The sequence below is a fragment of the Sturnira hondurensis genome, unplaced genomic scaffold (assembly GCF_014824575.4).
Source record: "Sturnira hondurensis isolate 20B ecotype Veracruz unplaced genomic scaffold, ASM1482457v3 Scaffold0014854, whole genome shotgun sequence".
NCBI lineage: Eukaryota > Metazoa > Chordata > Mammalia > Chiroptera > Phyllostomidae > Sturnira > Sturnira hondurensis.
The window spans coordinates 10,773,019-10,794,066 of record NW_028087485.1 but is presented as its reverse complement, the minus strand read 5'-3'; the positions used below and the strand labels follow the sequence as shown (position 1 = coordinate 10,794,066).

Sequence of the window (21,048 nt, the reverse complement as noted above, 5' to 3'; positions counted from 1 at the left end):
CTGAAAGATGTTTTATGTATAATAGTTTCTGGAATTCTTTCACGTACCCTAAGAGCCATACTATTTAACTTTCCTTTAGCCAGATCTAAATGTTTGTCTAACTGTATACACCCCCACCCCCACCTTTTTCCCCCCTTTATTTTTTAAACAAATTTTGTCCTTCTGAGGAGGGGTTCTAAATAATGGAAAGTGGTTAGTTGGTTTTAACATGCTTCTAGGGTTTCCCTGTGCCAAGAAGAAATTTAAATATATATATATATATATATATATTTCATCTGGGGAGAGAATTAAATCTTTTCTAAGTGCTGTTCTAGGCATCAAAGAAAATGGTATTTAAGTGGTAATTAAGTTGGGAGCACTTAAAATACTAAAATAGTTTTTCAGCTTCTTTTGAGAAATTCATATAGAAGCAGTTTTAAAAAGAATCTACCTTTCAGTCTGTTTGTTAGAGATTTCCTGCTAAAAACAAATTAACTGGACTTTTCAGAACTTTTCTAAGGTTGTATCACTGCTGCTGTCCGGTTTTATGGAGCTGATTTGGCAGAACTAATGTGGTCTGTAAGTTGACACTGTGACCATGGTTCCAATCTAAGGCTATGTTTCTATCAGCCTTCATTCTTTTAGCTTGAACCTTCATTATTTACTGAATGGATAAAAAAGAATAAAGGATCTGAAAATATCTTTAAAACACAGATGTATCTACATACCTAATGGCATTATAGGAGAGATTTTTTGGGACAATTAACTTTGAAGAATTTGACGTTTTACTAGAGATTGTTGAGGTGCCTTTGAGAAATTTCCTGGATTGATGCTTTTTGAATTCTATCTTAAACTTCCAGAAATCTTGGTACTGAAAAGGTAAATTGTAATTCTAAACTTACCAGCTACAGATTTAAGTGTGGATATGGTCTGGATAAGCAAATATTAACTAGACTTTTTCTTAACTGTTTTGGTAGGTTTGCCAGGATGGTGGATAAGAATATTTACATCATTCAAGGGGAGATTAACATTGTGGTTGGGGCCATCAAACGAAATGCCCGATGGAGCACCCACACTCCATTGGTAAGTGAGGAATGGGTAGAAGGCTTGGTCACCGATCTGTGCAAGGTTAAAACAGTAATCAATTTCCTAGTAATAATCAGAATAGTAGGAAATCAGAGTTGATCTTGATATCAAGGACCCTTGTGTTTTATTCCAACTAGTGTCAAATTTACAGGCTGCCTTTTTTCCTCTAAGAGCCAAAAGATGAAACCATTCTTTTCCTTATTTTTAAAGCAGTTTTTTAAAATTTGATTTATAGGGGTGTGAGGAGAGAGTGAGAGAGAGAGAGAAATATTGCTTTGTTGTTCCACTTATTTATATATTCATTGGTTAATTCTTGTTTGTGTGCTGACTGGGGATCAAACCTGCAACCTTGGCATATTGGGACCAACGCTCTAACCAACTGAGCTACCCGGTCAGGGCCTGATACAATTCTATTTCTAACTGTTCTTGTGAACAACTTAAGCTAGTGTTTGGGATCTCTTTAAAATGCCTAAAAATGTCAGAAAGATTTCTTATGTTTTAATTCCCTAGGGCTGTCAAATTCATTTAAGTTAGTTTAGTTATTTATACATGGAATATGCTTGGTGATGGTACTCCTTGGGAGTTCAGCAAGCTTCTATATCATAATGTAGGCCATATCTTGCCAATCAGATGAATAAGACATTTACCTGCTGTAAAGGTGGCTTCTTTGTTGTATACATATGTTCAAGGATATTTTTAAACCTATTTTTATTTTTATTTATTTATATTTAGAGAGAGGAAGGGAGGGAGAAAGAGAGAGAGAGAGAAACATCAATGTGTGGTTGCCTCTTGTGTGGCCCCCACTGATGACCTAGCCTGCAACCCAGGCATGTGCCCTGACTGGGAATCGAATCCCCGACCCTTTGGTTAGCAGCCCACACTCAATCTACTGAGCCATGCCAGCCAGGGCTCAAGGATATTTTTTGTGCAGATGTACAAAACACTTTTTGGGACAATTGTAAAAAACAAATTTAGACATTTCCAACCTGTCATTTAGAAATTTCTCATGCTCATTTATAAAAATAGATTGTTTTAGAAATAAGATGGAGTTAGGAATGTCTTTGAAGTGAATATGTGTGAGTATATAATGAGTATGAAGGAGAAGAGTATAGAATAGCACACATGTCTTAGTCTGTTTGGGATGCTGTAAGAAAATACCACAAACTGGGTAGCTTATGAACAACAGAAATTTATTTTTCACAGTTCTGGAGCCTGGAAGTCTGAGACCAGGATGCCAGCATGGTCAAGTGGGGGCCCTTTTCTGAGTCTCAGACTTCTCATTCTGTCCTCAACATGGTGGAAGGGGCAGGGGAGCTTTCTGGGGCCTCTTTTATAGGGCATTAATTTTATTCATCAGGGTTCTGCCTTCATGACCTAATTTTCCACCTTTTAAAGACCCCACCTTCTGATACCATCACATTGGACATTGGTAATTCAACATTTAAGTTTTGAGGTGACACAAACATTCAGACCATAGCAAATATGAAGGACCTGGCAATCAGTGGTGGCTCTAGTGCTGTGGTCATGGTATTGAGTAGTGTTTCAGTATTTACTATTTTAGGTAAGCACAGAGGACCTCTATGAATTAAGAGATTAAGGAACTGGAAAAATGTATAGCTAGCTTTTTTTCCTAAGAAGAAAAACTTACTGGGTTTTCTGGTTGGCTTCGGAGAAAGAGCCTTTGATCTGTCCTTTATTTCCCTTTTCCTCTTTATCCAACAGTGACTTAAAAAAAAATACGTATGTGTTACAGGATGAAGAACGGGATCCTTTGCTGCATAGTTTCAGTCACCTAAAGGAGGTTTTAAACAATATAACAGGTAAGTCCTCACATCTATGTAGACTACTTATCCTGGTTTAAAAAAGAAATAGTAAAAACACGTGTTTGATTTACTGCAGGGCTAGACAACTTTTTCTGTAAAAAGCTATTGTAGGGATGGACAGACTTTTCTGTAAAGTAAGTATTGTAGGCTCTACAGGCCATCTCAGCTGTGCAGTTGCTCAGATCTGCACTGTAGTTCAAAAGCAGACATAGATAATATTTAAATGAATGAGTGATATATAAGAAGGTTGCAATCCAGGTTTGACTCTTGGGTGTCGATTGCTCCTGGTTTACTGTATTTCTGGTCCTTTTCCTAGAGTCTCTAGGAAAAGGGCGTCCCACTTCAGTGGGGAATCAGCATTCATGCAGTGATAAGTTTCCTTTATTATTTATAAGCTATTTTAGTTAATTTTTTTGGTTTTGTTTTGTTTTAACTACTTTCTATGTCTACCTCATGGTGTCATAAATAAAGTTTTTAGTATTTGCAACAAAACCTTTTTCTTCCAGAAAGTCATTGTCACTTTTAGGACCTTAGCTTTCTCTACTGCAGTTTCTTCAGTCTATATGTGATTTTTTTTCCTACCTTGTTTCCCTAATCAGAATGAGCTTATGTAATATTTACTGAGGGGGACCCAACCCCCCCCAAAATTTATTTATAAAAAAAAATAATGAATGCCTAATTGTGTATAAAAAGTTCTTACGTGTTTAAATTTCAGCCACCTTCAAAGTACTCTCTATATGATGCAATACTCCTATCGAGATGTTTTTTCCATTGCTCAAAACAGTTTTTGAACTTGTCGATTTTGATACCTTTTAGTGCTTCTGCCATTTTTTGTTTCACCTCTTCCACATTGGCAAAACTTTTCCCTTTGAGGACTTTTTTCACCTGGGTAAAGAACAAAGAAAGTCAATTGGGGGCAAGATTGGCTGAATAGGGAGAGTAGGGCACCAGGGTCATTTTTGGTAAAAAACTGCTGAATACTCAGCATGGTGTGGGCAGGTGCTATTGTAAATCACCCACCATGAAATGGACAAATGTGCCCTGGCTGGTGTGGCTCAGTGGAGTGCCAGCCTATGCACCGAAGGGTCTTGGGTTCAGTTCCCAGTCAGGGCACATGCCTGGGTTGCGGGCCAATGTTTCTCTCCCTCTCCTTCTCCCTCCCTTCCCGATATGTAAGAATCTTTAAAAAAATTTCGCTGAAGCTGAACACAGCTTCTCACAACAATGCCATCTGGTACACTGATGCAAATGGATCCCTAGAACACTCACCTAGCTGGGGAAGCCTGTAGTACAAGAGACCTGACCTCCAGAAGATAATTCTGTTTTTTTGGGGGGTTTCTCTGTGTATGTGTTTAGAATTTTATTTTACTTTTTATTTTTAAAAAGATTATATTTATCTTTAGAGAGAGGGGAAGGGAGAGAGAAGCAGGAGGAGAGAAAGATCAATGCATGGTTGCCTCTCACATGGCCCTCATTGGGGACCTGGCCTGTAACCCAGGCATATGCCCTGACTGGGAATTGAACCGGCAGCCCTTTGGTTGGCAGCCCATGCTCAATCCACTGAGCTACACCAGCCAGGATGTTTAGAATTTTAAAATCCACTTTCATGTTTATTGCCTTTTTGAACTCTTACACAGCCCTGTAAGGGTGGGTTGGCATATATTGTCCCTTTTTATGAATGAAGTTGAAGCCCAGAGACCTTTTAAGTGATTTAGCTGATTTCACACTGATCCTAAGGGGTGGAGTGAAAACTAGAATTCTGGTCCCTAATGCCTGGTTTAGTACCCTGTTTTGTATTGCTTCTGCTCATGCAATTGGAGGAGAATGTACATAGGAAGTAGCTTATATATGTATGTATATGTATGTTCAGGGGGAGGCAAGCCTCAATACCTTTTTTTTAAATACCTTTCTTTGGGTTGTTCAAGGTGGGGGTTGGGGGGTGATAGAGACTAAATGGGAAAGCTTCAGAGCTGTATTGCTGTGTTGACTGTAAAACACAAATGTTATATTCCTGGAATGGTTTTAGCTAGTATCATATCTAAGGCCACAATTGAAATTGTTTTTTAGACTTATGTAAATTAAATAACTATAAACAAATACATTTCCTCCTTTTCATGAGAAATGTAAAAGGATATTTGGAGAAAAATAATTCATTTTTACTTTCTTAAACATTGGCTGAAGTTATCTAAGGATTCTCTATGCGTTTTCTTTAAAGGAACAAATGCCAAGCTATTAAAAAGCGTTGGAAATGTTAGCCAAGAAGGATCAAGTATAGAGGAGATAGTTGTTGGCTAGTTAGCAGGGTGAATGTTGCAACTAGGTGCCAGGTTCTTACTTTATGGCTTATATTATAAGTGACTTCGATGCTTTAGAAAGAGTTGGCTGCTTGCACAGATTATTTTTTTTGCCTTACAGATACAGCTTACATACTAAAATAAGAAAGAAAATATAGTGAGTAGATATTTATACCTTTCTTGGTGGGTCAGAGTTCAGAGTACTATCTAAGAGATGTTAAGAGGATTAAACAAGTGAATTTATTTGGAAACACTTAGGAAACGTTTAAAATTTTTATTTATTTATTTTTAGAGAGGGAGGAAGGAGGGGAAAAAAGAGAGAGAGAAACATCAGTGTGAGAGAGAAACATTGATCATCTGCCTCTCACATGTACCCAGGCATGGGCCCTAACCTGGAATCGAACCTGCAACATTTTGCTTTGTGGGACCATGCCCAACCAACTGAGCCACCCCATCAGTCTGGGCAAACATTTTATACGTAGCCTGGGATTGTTGTATTGGTTGGGAACACCCTAAAATGGCTGAGATTAGACCGGACTAGCCTTGCAGGCCTTTTGGGCACCCTGTGGACATTGAGGAGCTGAGGTGGTGCCGCTGTCCTGACAGCCGCATTTCCTGTTTGCCAGCCAATTCGTATTCCATACTTGTTTTCTCTTTCCTGACATATCCTGAGATTTGAACTCACGTCTGTGGTGAGTAGTAAAGTCCAGGACTTGGGGATGGATAGACCATGTAAGAACTACCAAGTTGAGTTTGCTGCCTGATTTTCTTACACCCTAGGGTTAGGCATCCAGATGATCTGCTGCGTGAAACTAATAAAAACCAGAATGTGCTGAGAAGCTAGTTCTGTTAGTGGTACTAGGAACATACCTGGGTTGTACCAAGCTTTCCTCTGGAGAAAGAAAGAAGGTGCAAGTATTTTCTAGGGGCCAGCAGTGTGGCAGGTGTTGAAATTGTGCCTGCCAAGGTTGCCTCTTTGTTCTTGGGTTTTAGCGTATGACCTACCTGAGAAAATGACAGAAAAAGACACGAAATAGAGCATTTCATGGCCTTTTGATTGGTTCTGACCCCCCACAAATGCTGGCTTCTAGAAGCAGGTTTATGGGTCAGCTGCCCCTGTGGTCCTGGACTCTGCAATCCATGACCAATTTTTTTTTTTTTTTTTTTTTACTGAAACAAACAGATTTTTCTGATTGGCAGTGTCAGGAGGACTGCTTTCTTGGAAGCCTGTTAATGGTTGGAGACTGGGAAAGGGTTTTGAACTTGGAGAGAGTAACTAATGAGGTTGCTCTTGCTATGTGACTAGAAATGGTGTACTACTTAGATTGGAGGAGGTATGGCAGGAATTCTAGGACTTCCACTCAGTTTAATTCATGAAACTGACTTGGGCATGGTCTGTTTTTACAAAGGCTTTCTATTTGCATTTTTCTAGGCTTTCTCCTGGCTTAGTTGTTTAAGGATAGTACTGTTGGAAATAGGTGCTTCATTGGACATTGTCAAAACCAAAATGATTTTTTTCCTTTTCTTGTAAATAGAGGATCATTTAAATGTGTGAGCACTATCTATTCCTTCTGGAATGTTATCTGAGAGCATTATGAAGGAAATAAGTCCATACCTGTTATTCTCACTGATATGTATCTCTGGACCACATTTGGAGTCAGTATTTGCCCAAACTGCATGATGACTTCATGCTCTGTAGCATTTAGAGTAATAGAATACTCTAATACCGAATCTAAAGACAAGGTTGCACTTGGAAGATACAGGGTGCCAAAGAGCAAAGTTTGCGTATTGCTACTTTGGATAAAGTCTTTGCTCACCACCAGTGAGTCTTGACTGCTGCCCCTTTTATGAATCCTTTTAGGAGGTTATTCTGAAGAAGTTGAAGCAGCTATGTGATTGCCAGGGGTGGAGATAGAGTGTGGAGAATGAGTACAGGTTTCTTTTTGGGGTGATGAAAATGTTCTGGAATTAGATAGTGGTGATGGCTGTAGCACTCTGAGAATATACTAAAAAACATTGAATTTTATACTTCAAAAGGGTGAATTTTATGGAATGTGAATTATACCTTAATTTTTGAAAACAGCTTTTGAATGTAGGTTGGAAAAGTGATAGGGTTTACCAAGTCTTTCTCTGGGCTCAGAACTATGGAGGGAGGCCTCTACTGTATTCGATGCTGTGCTTTAAACCCATTGTCCAGCAAAGGCAGCATAAGGCTCAGTTCAGCCTCCTGGCCCAGTTTGTCTTCTTATGTCTCTCTCATTAACTCCAGAAGCACATGGCTTTTATATTTAAATTTATTCAAGCTGTAATCTTTGACATTTGAGTTAGCTTTTAGTACAGTTTTGCATTTATAGTAATATATATTATGTATTTTCTCTATCCCCAAAGAATCCATTTTAATCTTTTCCGGTTGCAAATTTCAGCCTGTCTTGTCCCATCTTCCCTCTCTTGCTCTCTTTCCCCTCCCCCCACAGAATGTGTTTGATCAGGTGTGGCAGGAATATCCACTGTCAAGCTGCGCCCTTTATATTAGTCAATATTATCTTTCTCCCCCCTCCCTGTCTGTCTGCTCCTTTGGGCTTTCCCAGTTGATTTATAATTTTGGAATTCTCATCGGAGTCTGTAATACAGTTTGTTCATTATTTAACCAAAACCTGTTTAATGAGCAGAGAGAGGCAATGTAAATGTTAGGCATGTTGCAGTGATGTACCTTTGTGCTTCTCAAAGCGGGTGGGTAGTTAACTCTGTGCTGCCTGCAGGGCTGGGGTGTCCTGGCCTTAGGGGCAGAAGGACCACTGCCTCTCCCTTACATCTGCCTAAGCCCTGCCATGGGCTTAGAGTCCAAAGACACTTTCCTTTTGTCCTTCTAGAGATCTTGTGGGGGGTTCTTGCAAAGAGATATCTTCAGTCTCATAGCTAGTCTTTATGGTAAGATCTGTGGCATGGGATAGGGGATGGAAGGGAAAATGAAATATCAGGATACTTGATATTACTCTTGGTTTTAGGTCTGAAGAGAGTAGATAGTTTAAAAGAATCATCCTAGCTGACATGGTCTGTGGTCTTTGATTTCTTTGTTCCCAGACTAGACAAGTGTTTGCAAGCCTCAGTACCATTTGAGCTTCACCAGGAATTGAACTGGCAACCTTTCGCTTTGTGGAAGGATGCTCAATTAACTGAGCCACACCAGTCAGGGCAGGAATCACCTCTTAATGACTTTAAAGCCTTCAGGACCAGGGCTTGAGGAAGACTTCTTAGTGGCGTGTATGTTGGGGGTGGTGTTGGGGTGGGTAGTGAGTTTGCCTTTGGAACTTTAACCCCAGGCCTTTTAAATTATGAGGATCTCTGGGGAATGAGGGTATTCAGCATAAGACTAATGTGATCTTGTGGTCCAGTATAAGCACATGTAATAATTATGGAACTGTTTTAGCTTCTTGGACATCTTTCTGGGATCCACCAAGATTTGGATTCCTTCTAGGTCTGGCTTATTGAATTGCTTCTAACCGATATTTATTGACTATCTGTTATGTGGTAGGCCTTTTGCTTAGGCACTTAGGCTTGGATCTGTCACAGTTGACAAACAGGCAAACTTTCTTCCTGCCCTCATAGCCTCTGGTTTACAAAACTAGTAGCTCTAGATGACCATTTCAGGATAACCTTTGTGTCCTTTATGCTGTATGGTTCCCTACCAGGTATGCAGTGGATGATATTGAAGGAGAGTAATCTCTTGCCATCTTTTCTTGTTCCTACTCTTACCTTTGCTGATGAAACAAGCCAAAGAAATGAACAGAAATTATAGCTTATCCATTTGCTAATTTGACTTTCTCATGTAAAACCATTCTTGTGAGAGTTTAGATATTCCCAAAGACATTGGTGGATTGTTTGGAGTAACTCTGAGGGATAGGCTATTTCTTTATTGAGCTTACCTGGACAGCAAGATATGGTGTATTTGAGTTTAAGAGAGAGAAGCAGGTGCCTGGAGAAAGTGGATATATCAGGAATTTATTTAAATATAGTTTATCCTGGACAAACACACCTGTAAGATACTGTCTATCTCAAGCTTTGTGAATTAAGAGTCTGAGCTAGGAGGTTTGAATCCATATAACCTCCAGAGGTTTGCAGAGAACATTTAAACAGAGTCCGGATGCCAACCTGTGAGGAACTAATACTTAACATTTGTCTGGCCTAGGCCTCTTAGAAATAGCCTTCTAAGTAGAAGTGAAACTCTCCAAGGATGCCTCATACCTGAATTTTAATGTTTCAATTGGAAGATGGGGAGGGTATAAGGAAGAGAAATTTTAGTATTCACTGTATAGAAAAGATTAAGTAAAGGGATAGTACTTGAAAAAAATTTTGCTAGAATTATCATCTCCCATACTGAGTGAATGCATACTTTCACTTTAAAAAATATTTTATTTATTTATTTTTAGAGAGAGGAGAAGAGAAGGAGAAAGAGAGGGAGAGAAACATCATTGTGTGGTTGCCTCTTGTGTACCCCCCCAATGGGAACCTGGTCTGTGACTCAGGCATGTGCCCTGACTGGGAATTGTGTATCCTAACTGGGAATCGAACCAGTGACCCTTTGGTTCATAGGTTGGTGCTCAATCTTCTGAGCCACGCCAGCCAGGGCTCTTCTTTTTCTTCTTCTTCTTCTTTTTTTTTTTTTGGTAGGGTCTTACTTATGGTTTGGGGAATAGTAGAGTAAACAATATATCACTATTAATCAGTATGAGAAGAATGAGCTTTGTCCTACTTGGAATTGAGCTTATGAATTGTTAAGTGGAGGCTAAAAGAACCAAGTTAATAAAAATTGGCAGACAAATTCATGTAATGGGCTGAGTGTTAGAAGAGGCAGGGTTGGACAAACATGTAAGTATTTATTTCCAGTGCCCTTTTTGTTTTTCTTGTTCTATAGTAAAATATAAGACTATATTAATTTGGAGATTATTGAGTAACTCATTAGGATATGACTTTCGTTTGAGTCAGACTGACTTCAGCATCTTGGAATCTCGGTAGCTTAATTGGCCTCAGACTTGTGGGCATTTTAGCACAGTTAGAGTAAAAATACTGTGACTCTTTATTCCCCAGGTGTTATCTATATAAATAATGTAGCTCCGAGAGGCCTGTATTTTGATGACTTGACTTTGTCATTTTTTTTTTATACTAGGGCCTTTCCCAAATGATCTGAACCCTCTTCACTTGACATTTCTAAACAAAGAAGTTCTTCCAAACATTTATTTATCTTTGGGGTTAGAAAATTACTTTCTTGAGAAAATGCAGCTCTGCATAATCTGGCTCCTTATGGGTCCAGCTCCCCCTTTTCTCTTCCTAACACTCAAACTCAAACATCAGAACTAGTCCGCTGGCACAGAACTAGTGGCGCATTTTCCACTATATGTATCTGAAAGGGGGTTGTAAAAAAGGCGGGGAGTCATTCTTAATAGCTTGGCTCTCAAAGACAGAGGCAAAGGAACCCAATTTCTAATAGAGGTTAAGGAAGGGTAGGGACAGTGTGATAGTGTGGCCTGCGGTGGGTGTTAAAGTTGCTGGTATTGTTCTCATTGCCATTATTCTCTTTAGCACAGTCACCTCTTTAGAGGCCTGAAATTATTCTCTGGGTGTGTGCCCAACTTGCTACGACAGCAGTCAGATGGGTAAAAAGAGGAAAAGCCAGCTGCTGCTTTGTTTTTAACAAGGAGGCAGGCAGAGTCCCTTTCTTTTTTTCCACCCACTCAAACTCAGGGCAAGTGCCAGGAGGGTTTCAGAAGCCAAATGTTTGAAATTCAGTGTGCAGTTTTGTTAGGAGAGACAGTAAAGAGTTATTTGTCCCAGCCTTGCTCCTCTGACCACCTCTTTATGTTCATAGATGCTTAATTGGTCACCTCGGTTTCTAAAGTGATACTGAATATGTTCATGGAAAGAGTGAGTGCATTTGTTTTTTCTATCCTGGCACCCATTAAAAGATAGAGCTGGATATACATACAACAACATGGAGATTATATCATTTCAGCCCAGATCACCTCATTAAAAAAGGGTGGTAAGTGGAGAACAGTGACTACCTTAAGCTCTCCATTTTGCTTCTAGGTGATAAAATGCTCCTTCACAGTTCTGAGGCCTTTGTTTCATCACTTTGGTCTTGAGAGATCCTGAAGGACTTAGATGGACAAGCACTCCTGGGTGCCTGTTGGCTGGCTTCTCATTGCATCTCTTCTGTAATACCAGCCTTCTGTTAGCACTAATACTACTGGAGGTTGGGTTGTGAAAGGGCTGCCACATGTGTACTCATCACAACTGACCTTTCCTCGTTCCATGCCTATTGAGCAATTACTTGCCCATTTGTGGAACTCACATTATTGCCTTGGATTTTTGGCCCAGTGTGAAGTAGGGGCATCCAGGATGTGGACTGATAGACTGTACATCAGAGGGTAATAAATTGGCATTTGATTTGGTGGAAAGGCAGGGCCAGATGTGGTGTGGGAGCAAAGGTTTTTCTGCAGTCAGCCATGCAGCTTGGCTCCAGGTGTCCTGGAAAGCAGCTTGGGAACTGGAGGCCAAGGGTAGTTGGGGACATTAGTTGTAGAGGAAAAGGATCAAAGGGACTTCTATGTTATATGCCCTGATTTGGGAAAATTCCTCTAAAAGTAGGATAAATATCGTTCCCTGACATTGGTAGGAATTTTTCTACTGATTATTCTTACTTTTCAAAAAAAGTGAGTTATTAATTGGCAAGAAAAAAATATAAAATTTGGGAGACTCTTGACAAGGGCTTGCAGAATTAGAAGCCTTACCCCACATGAGCCTTTTCACGAAGATCCATTCTTCGTTTTGGACAAACGCAGGTTTAAGAAAACTGGCTTCAAACTGACGTAATGCGAAAGCTAAGACACCATTGTGACTATCCTGCCATGGACCACAGTGGCATCTTTCAGATTGAAGGTTGCATTCCATTAGTGCATTGTGGTGATATTGTAAAGGGTTGCACAGCATTTTTCCTCAAATTTTTATTATGAAAAATTTCAAACATACTAACAAATAATATACCACAGTGACCACTCACATCCCACACTGAGAGTCGAAATTTTATTTTATTTTATTTTTTTAAATATATTTTTTGATTATACCATTACAGTTGTTCTCTTCCCCCTTCTTCATTCCCCTCCACCCGCACACCCCCTCCCCCACCATTCTCCCCCCCTTAGTTTATAACCACTTGTCTCAAGTTCTTTAGATTCTGTATTTCCCCCACTATTCTTGCCCTCCCCCGTATCTATTTTCTACCTACTGTCTATACTGTTTTCTGTACCTTCTCCCCCTTTTCCTCCTCCTACTCCCCTATTGCTAACCCTCCATGTGTTCTTCATTTCTATGGTTCCAATCCTGATCTAGCTGTCCTCCTGGTTTGCTTTTGTTTTAGGCGTGGTTGTTAATAACTGTGAGTTTGCTGTCCTTTCACTGTTCATATTTTTCATGTTCTTTTTCATAGATAAGTCCCTTTAGCATTTCATATAATAAGGGCTTGTTGATGATGAACTCCTTGAACTGGACCTTGTCTGAGAAGCACTTTATCTGTCCTTCCATTCTAAATGAAAGTTTTGCTGGATAAAGCAATCTTGGCTTTAGGTCTTTGGATTTCATGACTTGGAATACTTCTTTCCAGCCCCTTCTTGCCTATAAGGTCTCTTTTGAGAAATCCACTGACAGTCTGATGGGTACTCCTTTGTAAGTGACTGTCCCCTTATCTCTTGCTGCTTCTAGGATTCTCTCCTTCATTTTAATCTTGGCTAATGTAATTATGATGTGCCTTGGTGTGTTCCTTCTTGGGTCCAACTTCTTTGGGACTCTCTGAGCTTCCTGGATTTCCTGGAAGTCTATTTCCTTTGCCAGACTGGGGAAGTTCTCCTTTATTATTTGTTCAAATAAGTGTTCCACTCGTGGCTGTTTCTTTCCCCCTTCTGGTACCCCTATAATCCGGATGTTGGAACGTTTAAAGATGTCCTGGAGGTTCCTAAGCCTCTCCTCATTGTTTTGAATTCTCATTTCTTCATTCCTTTCTGGTTGGATGTTTCGTTCTTCCTTCTGGTCCATTCCATTGATTTGAGTCCCAGTTTCCTTTCCATCGCTATTGGTTTCCTGGACATCTCCCTTCATTTCAATTAGTTTAACCTTCATATGTTCCTCTAATTTGTGACTATAATCAACCAGTTCTGTGAGCATCCTGATAAACAGTGTCTTGAATTGTGCTTCTGAGAGGCTGGCAATCTGTTGGTCGCTGAGAGTTATTGGCTCTGGGACTTTGAGTTCTTCTTGCGCCATCTTTTGGGCTGTTCGTGCCTGTTAAGTAGCAGGATCGGAGCCCTAAGGTGTTCACTAGAGCAGGGCAACTCAGTCGCTGGGTTGTGATGTTGTATGTGGGGGCAGGGTCAAAGAGGAACTATGGTGTCCTGCCTGCGCCTGCTGCTGCGGCCCCCACTGGTGCTGCAGCTGCCACTGTCACCGGGCCCACTGCATGCGAGTATGCCACCGCTGCCAGCCCTCGCCCCCCCCCCCCCCCCCCCCCCCCGCCCCGCNCCCCGCCCCCCTCCCCGGGCCTGCGTGGTCTGTCTCACTGTGCGCGAATGTGCAACCTCAGTCAGTCTGCCCCGCACCCCAACTGGTTCCGGGCTGCCTGCGCATCTAGGTCGGGGGATCTGTCCTGCCCGACCCTGCTCGCTGCTGGCTCCGCCCCTCTTACCGTCCCATTGAACGGTTAGATGTAGTCAGACTTCCGTATAATTCAATTTTCTGTCCTTTGGCTGTGTCTTTGTTTCTCCAAACCTTAGTTGTATTCAAACTTGGTTGTGGGAGAAGGCACAGTGTTTCCACCTATGCCTCCATCTTGGCGGAAGTCCGAGAGTGGAAATTTTTAACAGTTAGCCATATTTGCTTTATCCATATGTATATGTATTTTTTCATAAGCCATTTGAAAATAAGTTGCAGACATGATGACATTTCACCCTTGAATCCATCAGCATGCATCCTAAATAAGGACATTGCCCTACATAATTATAGTACCATTATCATACCTCTAAGATACTTCACAGTAATTTACCAATATTAGCTAATATGTAGTCTATATTTAAAAATTTTCCATTCGGCCCTAAATTTTCTTTTGTAGTTATAGTTGGTTTCATAAGCCAGAATCCATGCACAATTGTCATCTCATTAGGTAGTTATATCTCGTATACTTGTAAAAATCTAAACAGTTTTCTCTACTTTTTTTTCCTCTTGGCATTGACTTTTTGAAGAAACTAGGGCATTTATGTATTTTATTTACTTTTCTGAAGATTTATTTATTATTTATTTTTAGAGAGAGGGGAAGGGAGGGAGAAAGAGAGCGAGAGACATCAATGTGTGGTTGCCTCTTATGCACCCCCTACTGGGGACCTGGCCTGCAACCCAGGCATGTGCCCTGACTGGGAATCGAGCTGGAGACCCTTTGGTTCACAGGGTGGCACTTAATCCACTGAGCCACACTAGCCAGGACACATTTATTTTTAGAATGTTCTACATTCTGGGTTTGTTTTTGTCATTGTGGTGTCATTTTACTTGTTTCTCTATCCCATATATTTTCTATATTCTAGAAGTTAGGCTTAAAGGCTTAATTTGATTCAGGTTAAACTTTTTTGGCAAGAATATGTCATTAGGTGCTACTGTGTACTTATATTGTATCACCACTTACTGTCAGGTTATCCCCAGTATTGGTGGCGTTAAGTTTTACTAATTGCTTCTGGTGGTGACTGCCATATCTCTCATTGCAAAATATTTTTCTGTTTGTAATTAGTAAGGATCCTGTGAAGTAATAATTTGGCACCTTCTGAATATCCTGCTCTGTCATATTCTTTTACCTAATAATCATCCACTGATGAATTTTTACCAGAATCATTTATTTCAGTAGAGGTTAAAGAATGATGATTTTCTAATTGACATTCTTTCTACATTTATTAGCTGGCGTTCTTTGTGAAGAATTTTTTCCTTCATACACTGAAGGATGAACCACAGTTTCTCCTAAAAAGTCAGTGGAAATGCTTAATTCTTTTCCCTTAATTGCTAATCTTCAAAGTAAGGAGTTAGTGTTAATGACCACCCATGTTGGTAAATGAGGGATTTCCCCCTTTTTTGGACTTGTGAATATTTGTTTATTCAATGTTTTATAATTAATTACATTTATGATAATTTTTGGTGCTCAATCATTCCAAGTTTGACCAGTGAGATTCCCTTCAAACTAGCTTCTGTGTCCCTTTGATTATGACCCCCTTGAACACTTCTTTGCTTTCTGGTACAAGCTATCGGCATTAGAGAGGGGAAAAAAGAAATAGAATAGAAAGAATTAGTGCATCACATAATAAGGATAAGTACTATTTTGGGAAGCTTTTGTTTCAATTAGAGACATGTATGTGTTCTGGGTTACAGTGTAAACTGTATTCATTGCAGTGTAAACTGTATTTCTGTAGGCCACAGTTAAAAAAATTAGAAAGTTCTGGTAGAGAGAGCTTGTGATTTACTTCTGTTCTAGCACTAGTTTGAATTTGTCTCTCTGCAATGTTATTTCTTGGGCTAGGGGTCAAAAAAAAGTGTTGAGTCAGGTGCCTCTTCTACCATATTCTTGGCATTCTGCCAAGGACTCTTTGAAGGTACCTTAGCCCCCTTTATCTTTAGGACCATTGCACCTGGGTTTCATCCTTATTAATTTTGATTTCAGTAAAGTGTTTCTTTCCCTGTTATTACCTATTATTTCATCCCACCAACTTTATTGTGGTATAATTGACATATTATACTGTGTTAGTTTAAGGTGATAATTTGATACATGTATATGTTGAGAAATGATTACCACAGTAAGGTTAGTTAACACAATCATCATGTAACATAATTACAATTTGTGTGTGTGTATGTGTGTGGAAGGGGGCGGGCGGTGAGAACATTTAAGATTTGCACTCATCCTGACTGGTGTGATTCAGTGGATTGGGCATTGTTCTGCAAACAGAAAGGTCGCTGGTTCAACTCCTGGTCAGGGCACATGCCTGGGTTGTGGGCCAGGTCCCTGGTTGGAGGTACTTGAGAAGTAACCAATCAGTATTTCTCTCGCACATTGATGTTTCTCTCCCTCTCTTTTTCCCTTGCCCTTCCCCCTTCTCTAAAAATAAATAAAATCTTTTAAAAAATGACCTACTCTCTTAGCAGCTTTCAAATATATAATACAGTAGTTAACTGTAGTTACCATCATGCTGTATATCAGACCCCATAGTTGTACCTTTAATCACCTTCTTCCCATCTCCCCTATCACCCAGCCCCTTGGCAACTACCAATCTACTCTCTGTTTCTATGAGTTTGACTTCTTCTTAGATTCTGCATATGAGATCATATATTATTTATCTTTCTCTGACATTTCACTTAGTATAATGTCCTCAAGGTCCATCCATGTTGTTGCAGATGGAAGGATTTCCGTCTTTTTTACATCTGAAACAGTTCTATTTATATGGTTGTTTCTCTCTGGATTAATCAGCTTTCTTAAGGCAGAGATTAGTTTGAGACCATTTGATTCATAACAGTCCTGGAGAATATTGTTCTTCCTCAAGGAAATAAGGACTAGGGATGTAATTATGACTGACTAGTCACTTTGCATTTTGTACCTTATCCCTTTTATATGGTGTTAAGCTGACTTGTCCAGGGAAAGGGAGGTGGCATGTCATCATAAACATGGCCTGGCTGTCCTTTTGAATCCTTTTGGTGGGTTGAGGCAGGGGTCATTTGTATTGGAAAAACTTCAAAACTGTACCTTCTTCAGGAACTTTGCTCTTTGCACTGAATGTGTGCCACACACTGAACCAGGTATTAAGGACCTAATTTTCAAGGAGGCAGACATAGTTCCTGTCCTCCTAAAGTTTCTAGTTGGGTGGGCTGGTGATCTGAGTAGCTCTGGAATTTGAGTGGACAGCTGGCACTGGTTTGGAGTCTGCCCAGCGTCCACATGTGACCTCAGGAAATCATTGTATGCCCTGTGTGCTGAGAGAGGTTCTAGGATGGTCCGAAGAACAGCAGTGGTGTTTGTGTGCATTGTCTATCACACCCCCACTTCTGCCCTACCTTCTGCCTGATAGTAACTGAGTGCATGATGGTTTCATTAGATGCTTAAAGGTCTTGGATGTCTTAGGGCTCAATTAGTCCATTTATACTCACCTTTTTGATTAATTAGTCTGTGCATCTCAGAACTGAATTCACTAAAATTTACTGTAGGATAAGATGTGAAAATTGGTAAACAAGAACCTCATTTAAAATATAATGGAGGGCTAGAAGAGAGAACTGTCACACATGTCATTCAGTGCCCCTACTAACCTCAACAGGAGGAGATGTACCTTGCCTTTCCAATAGGAAGTGTTACTACTGTTATACAGCAGGAAGAAGAAAAGATTCCTCCTTACCCACTAACAGCTCAGCCAATGACAGACTGCCGTAACTCAGCCAATGAAAAGTACAGTTACTGTGCTTAGAACTTTCAGTTTCCTCCAAGAGACTCCCAAGTCCATAAAAGAGGGGTCCTCTTCTTTGTTCCTCTTAGGTTTGCATGTGGTCCACCATAAAACTGTAGGTGCTGAATTGTTATTCTTTGTTGTTGCCAGATAAACCCATTTTGCTGGAGAAATATCTGGCTATTTGTTTAGGGTCAACAATGTCAATGTCTGATTGCCTTTTCAAATAAAATTTAGTTTTGCATTTGAGCCCTCTCAGGTTTGCACTTTGGGCACAATTGTTAGGATTTTGAAGTCTGGGAGCACAAAACAAAGATTTTAATAGCTAGCTGAGGTGCTAAAAGGGTAAGGAAAGTTCTTTCTATAGCTTAGGTCTAATAGTCCCAGTTCAAAAATAACATGAACATTTTTTAGTAGCAACCCATTATCTTTAGCCCGAGGAACTCCTGCTAGGAAAGAAGTATAAAAACTTGTGTAACTTTGGATAGGTCTTGACTTCAAATTAGTTGAATATCCCATCATATATTTATCTTTTGAATCTCAGATAAAGCACCTGTATTTAGACTGGACCTTGGGAACCTTGGGTTGTCAGAGAGAATGCCCTTAAGAAATGTCCTTTTTTTCCTTAGGAAAAGTATTCCTAGGATTTTCAAAGGCTGAAAGAGATAGTGAGGCATTGAAGCAATTAAATGGTGGTTAATGTTGTTCTAAAAGAGAAAGTTGGAGTGGATGTATTCTACAAAAAGACCTGTGACTTATCATTTTCTTAATAGCTTATTGCATTCTGAATTTAAAGTGCATTTCTTTCTCCTTTGCCTCCTTTTTTTCTGGTATAAGTCTCCATCAATGGAAATACAAGGCATTTCATTAATACCTACTATAGCCAAATACTTTTTGTGACCAGAGCCTTGTGACCAAAAGATCTTGGTTCCCTCTGGCCCAGGAAGAGATGTTCTTGGTTCAGCCCTGGACAGAAGCATTGTGGGAAAAGTGGTCAAGGGAAATGGATTCTGTTACTTGAATCCAAATATGGCTCATTAATCCTCCCAGGTGAGCCTAAGATTAGCATCTTAATCAGTCTCATTTCAGAGGTTTTAAAGACTCATTTTGTTCTCTAGGTTTATTACAAGGAAGGAAATGAACAGTGGCTGCACTTTGGTACCTGGAGAATGGAAGACATTGCCAGGCTCCTGAAGGGTTCTAGGTTGGCTGCAGGCTAAAGAGTCAATAAAACTGGGTTGTGTGCGTGCAGTAACAGAAGGCAGGGAGCAGGAAATACTGTATTTTATGTTGGTCAGTGTCTTCCTCTAAGCTCCCGGGAAAGGAAAGAGTTGACTTACTCCCCTACCAGAGGTTGCTTTAGTGTTATCTAAAATTCGAGTTCACCCACAATTCCTCTTTATCTAATTGATGTTGGGACATTCAGTTAGGTCAACTAACTAATGGTGAGGTTTGTTTTTTTTTTAATACTCACCTGAGGTTATGTTTTTATTGATTTGAGAGTGAGAGAGATATAAACATTTATGTGAGAGAGGAACATTGATTGATTGCTTTCCACATGCGCCCTGACTGGGAATCAAACCCACAGCTTTTTTGCTGTACAGTATGATGCTCCAACCAACTGAGCCATATGGCCAGGGCAGATGGTTAAATTTTTTTGAAGTTTTATTTAGAAGTAATTTCAAATTTATAGAAATGTTGTAAGAATAATATGGAGGTCTATCATATACCTTTTCATGAACTGTTTTTATTATTCTCTTTCTATACACACACATACATATGTATGTAAAATTCTTTCTAAACCATTTGAGAATAGGTCATATACATCATGACCTTTTATTCAGTGTATATTTTCTAAGAATAAGGATATTCTTTTACATAATTTATATTTAGTACAGTTATTAAATTTAACAAATTGAATATTGTTATAATACTTTATCATTCATATTACAATTTTGTCAGTTGTCCCAACTGATACATTTAAAATTTTTGTCTACCTTCAAAAAAATTTTCTCCATTCAGTCAGTGATCACATACTGCATTTAATTGTCAGTTTTCTTTAATCTCCTTTAATTTGGAGCAATTCTTCAGCCTTTCTTTGTCCTTTGTGCTGTTGACATCTTTTATGAACACAGGCCAGGTTCTTCTTCCTTCTCTTCCTTCCTTCCTTCCTTCCTTCCTTCTTTCTCTCTCTCTTTCTCTCATCCTTTCTTCTTTCTTCCTTTCTTCTTTCTCCTCCTCATTCCTCAGAATGTTCCTCATTTGGAGTTTGACTGTTGTTTCCTCATGACTAGGTTCTGGTTATGTGTGTCTGTCATGAATCTACATACCACTACTGATAATGGTGTCCTCAGAATGTATGTGGAGATACCCTCATTGGTGATGTTAGTTTTGATCAAGATGTTACTTTATTTGCCACTCAATAGATACTGTTTTTCCTTTGAAACTCGTAAGCAATCTGGGAAGACACTTTAAGATCATACTTTGCTCCTCATTAAACTTTCCCCCCACAATTTGTCATACATTGATGATTTTTGCCTGAACTACTTTCAGGTTGCTGTGATGGTGAATTTTGAATGATCGCTTAAATTACCTGTTCTTAAAGTACTTGTCCTTAGGTGTGGACATGAACTCTCTTCCTGGCTTGCTTGGGTTAACAGTCTGTCTTCTTTTTAAGAAACTGCATTGCATGCCTAAAGGTCTGTATTTCTTTATGGCTTTAGTGGTTCTGTTTTAAAAAACAGTAACTAAAAAGAGTTTTGAAAATTGGTAATTTTCTAGAATATGGCAACATCACCCAATGGCAGTTTGTTCTCCACTCAATGAACAGCATAAATGCTTCTTTAAGCCAGAGTGGGGTTAACCATGTGAAACTGATTCCCTCCCTCTCTCTCTCTCTCTCTCTCTTTTCTCCCCCCTTTTAAAGATTTTATTTATTTATATTTAGAGAGAGGGAAAGGGAGGGAGAAAGAGGGGGTGAGAAATTGATTGGTTACCTCTTGCATGCCCCCAACCGAGGACCTGGCCTGCAACCCAGGCATGTGTCCCAACCAGGAATCAAACCAGCGACCTTTCAGTTTGCAGAAAAATGCCCAAAACACAGAGCCATCCCAGTCAGGGGTCTCCTTCCTTTTAATAAGTGGGATGGGATGGCAATATGAATTCATTATCATATTTCAACCTTTATTTTCTTTATTTTATTTTACTTTATTTTATTTTATTTATTTATTTATCTTTAGAGGGGAAGGAGAGAGGGAGAGAGACATCAATGTATGGTTGCCTTTCGTGCGTCCCCTGCTGGGAGTTGGCCTGCAGGGAACTGGCCTGCAACCCAGGCATGTGCCCTGACTGGGAATCGAACCACGA

At 39.7% G+C, this 21,048-nt stretch overlaps 1 protein-coding gene across 7 annotated transcripts in view; it reads left to right on the top strand.

The window, feature by feature from the left end:
* GBF1 (golgi brefeldin A resistant guanine nucleotide exchange factor 1) overlaps positions 1-21,048 on the top strand; it is a 132,375-nt gene that overhangs the window by 13,181 nt on the left and 98,146 nt on the right. For 6 of the 7 annotated variants that reach the window (XM_037064061.1, XM_037064058.1, XM_037064062.1 and 3 more), the window contains exons 2-3: positions 957-1,062; positions 2,819-2,885. In XM_037064061.1, the coding sequence (XP_036919956.1) occupies positions 967-1,062; positions 2,819-2,885 (163 nt within the window). In that variant the 5' untranslated portion in view covers positions 957-966. Of the gene's footprint in view, positions 1-539; positions 559-956; positions 1,063-2,818; positions 2,886-21,048 lie in introns of those variants that run through there. The other variant, XM_037064056.1, reaches the window with a different exon arrangement.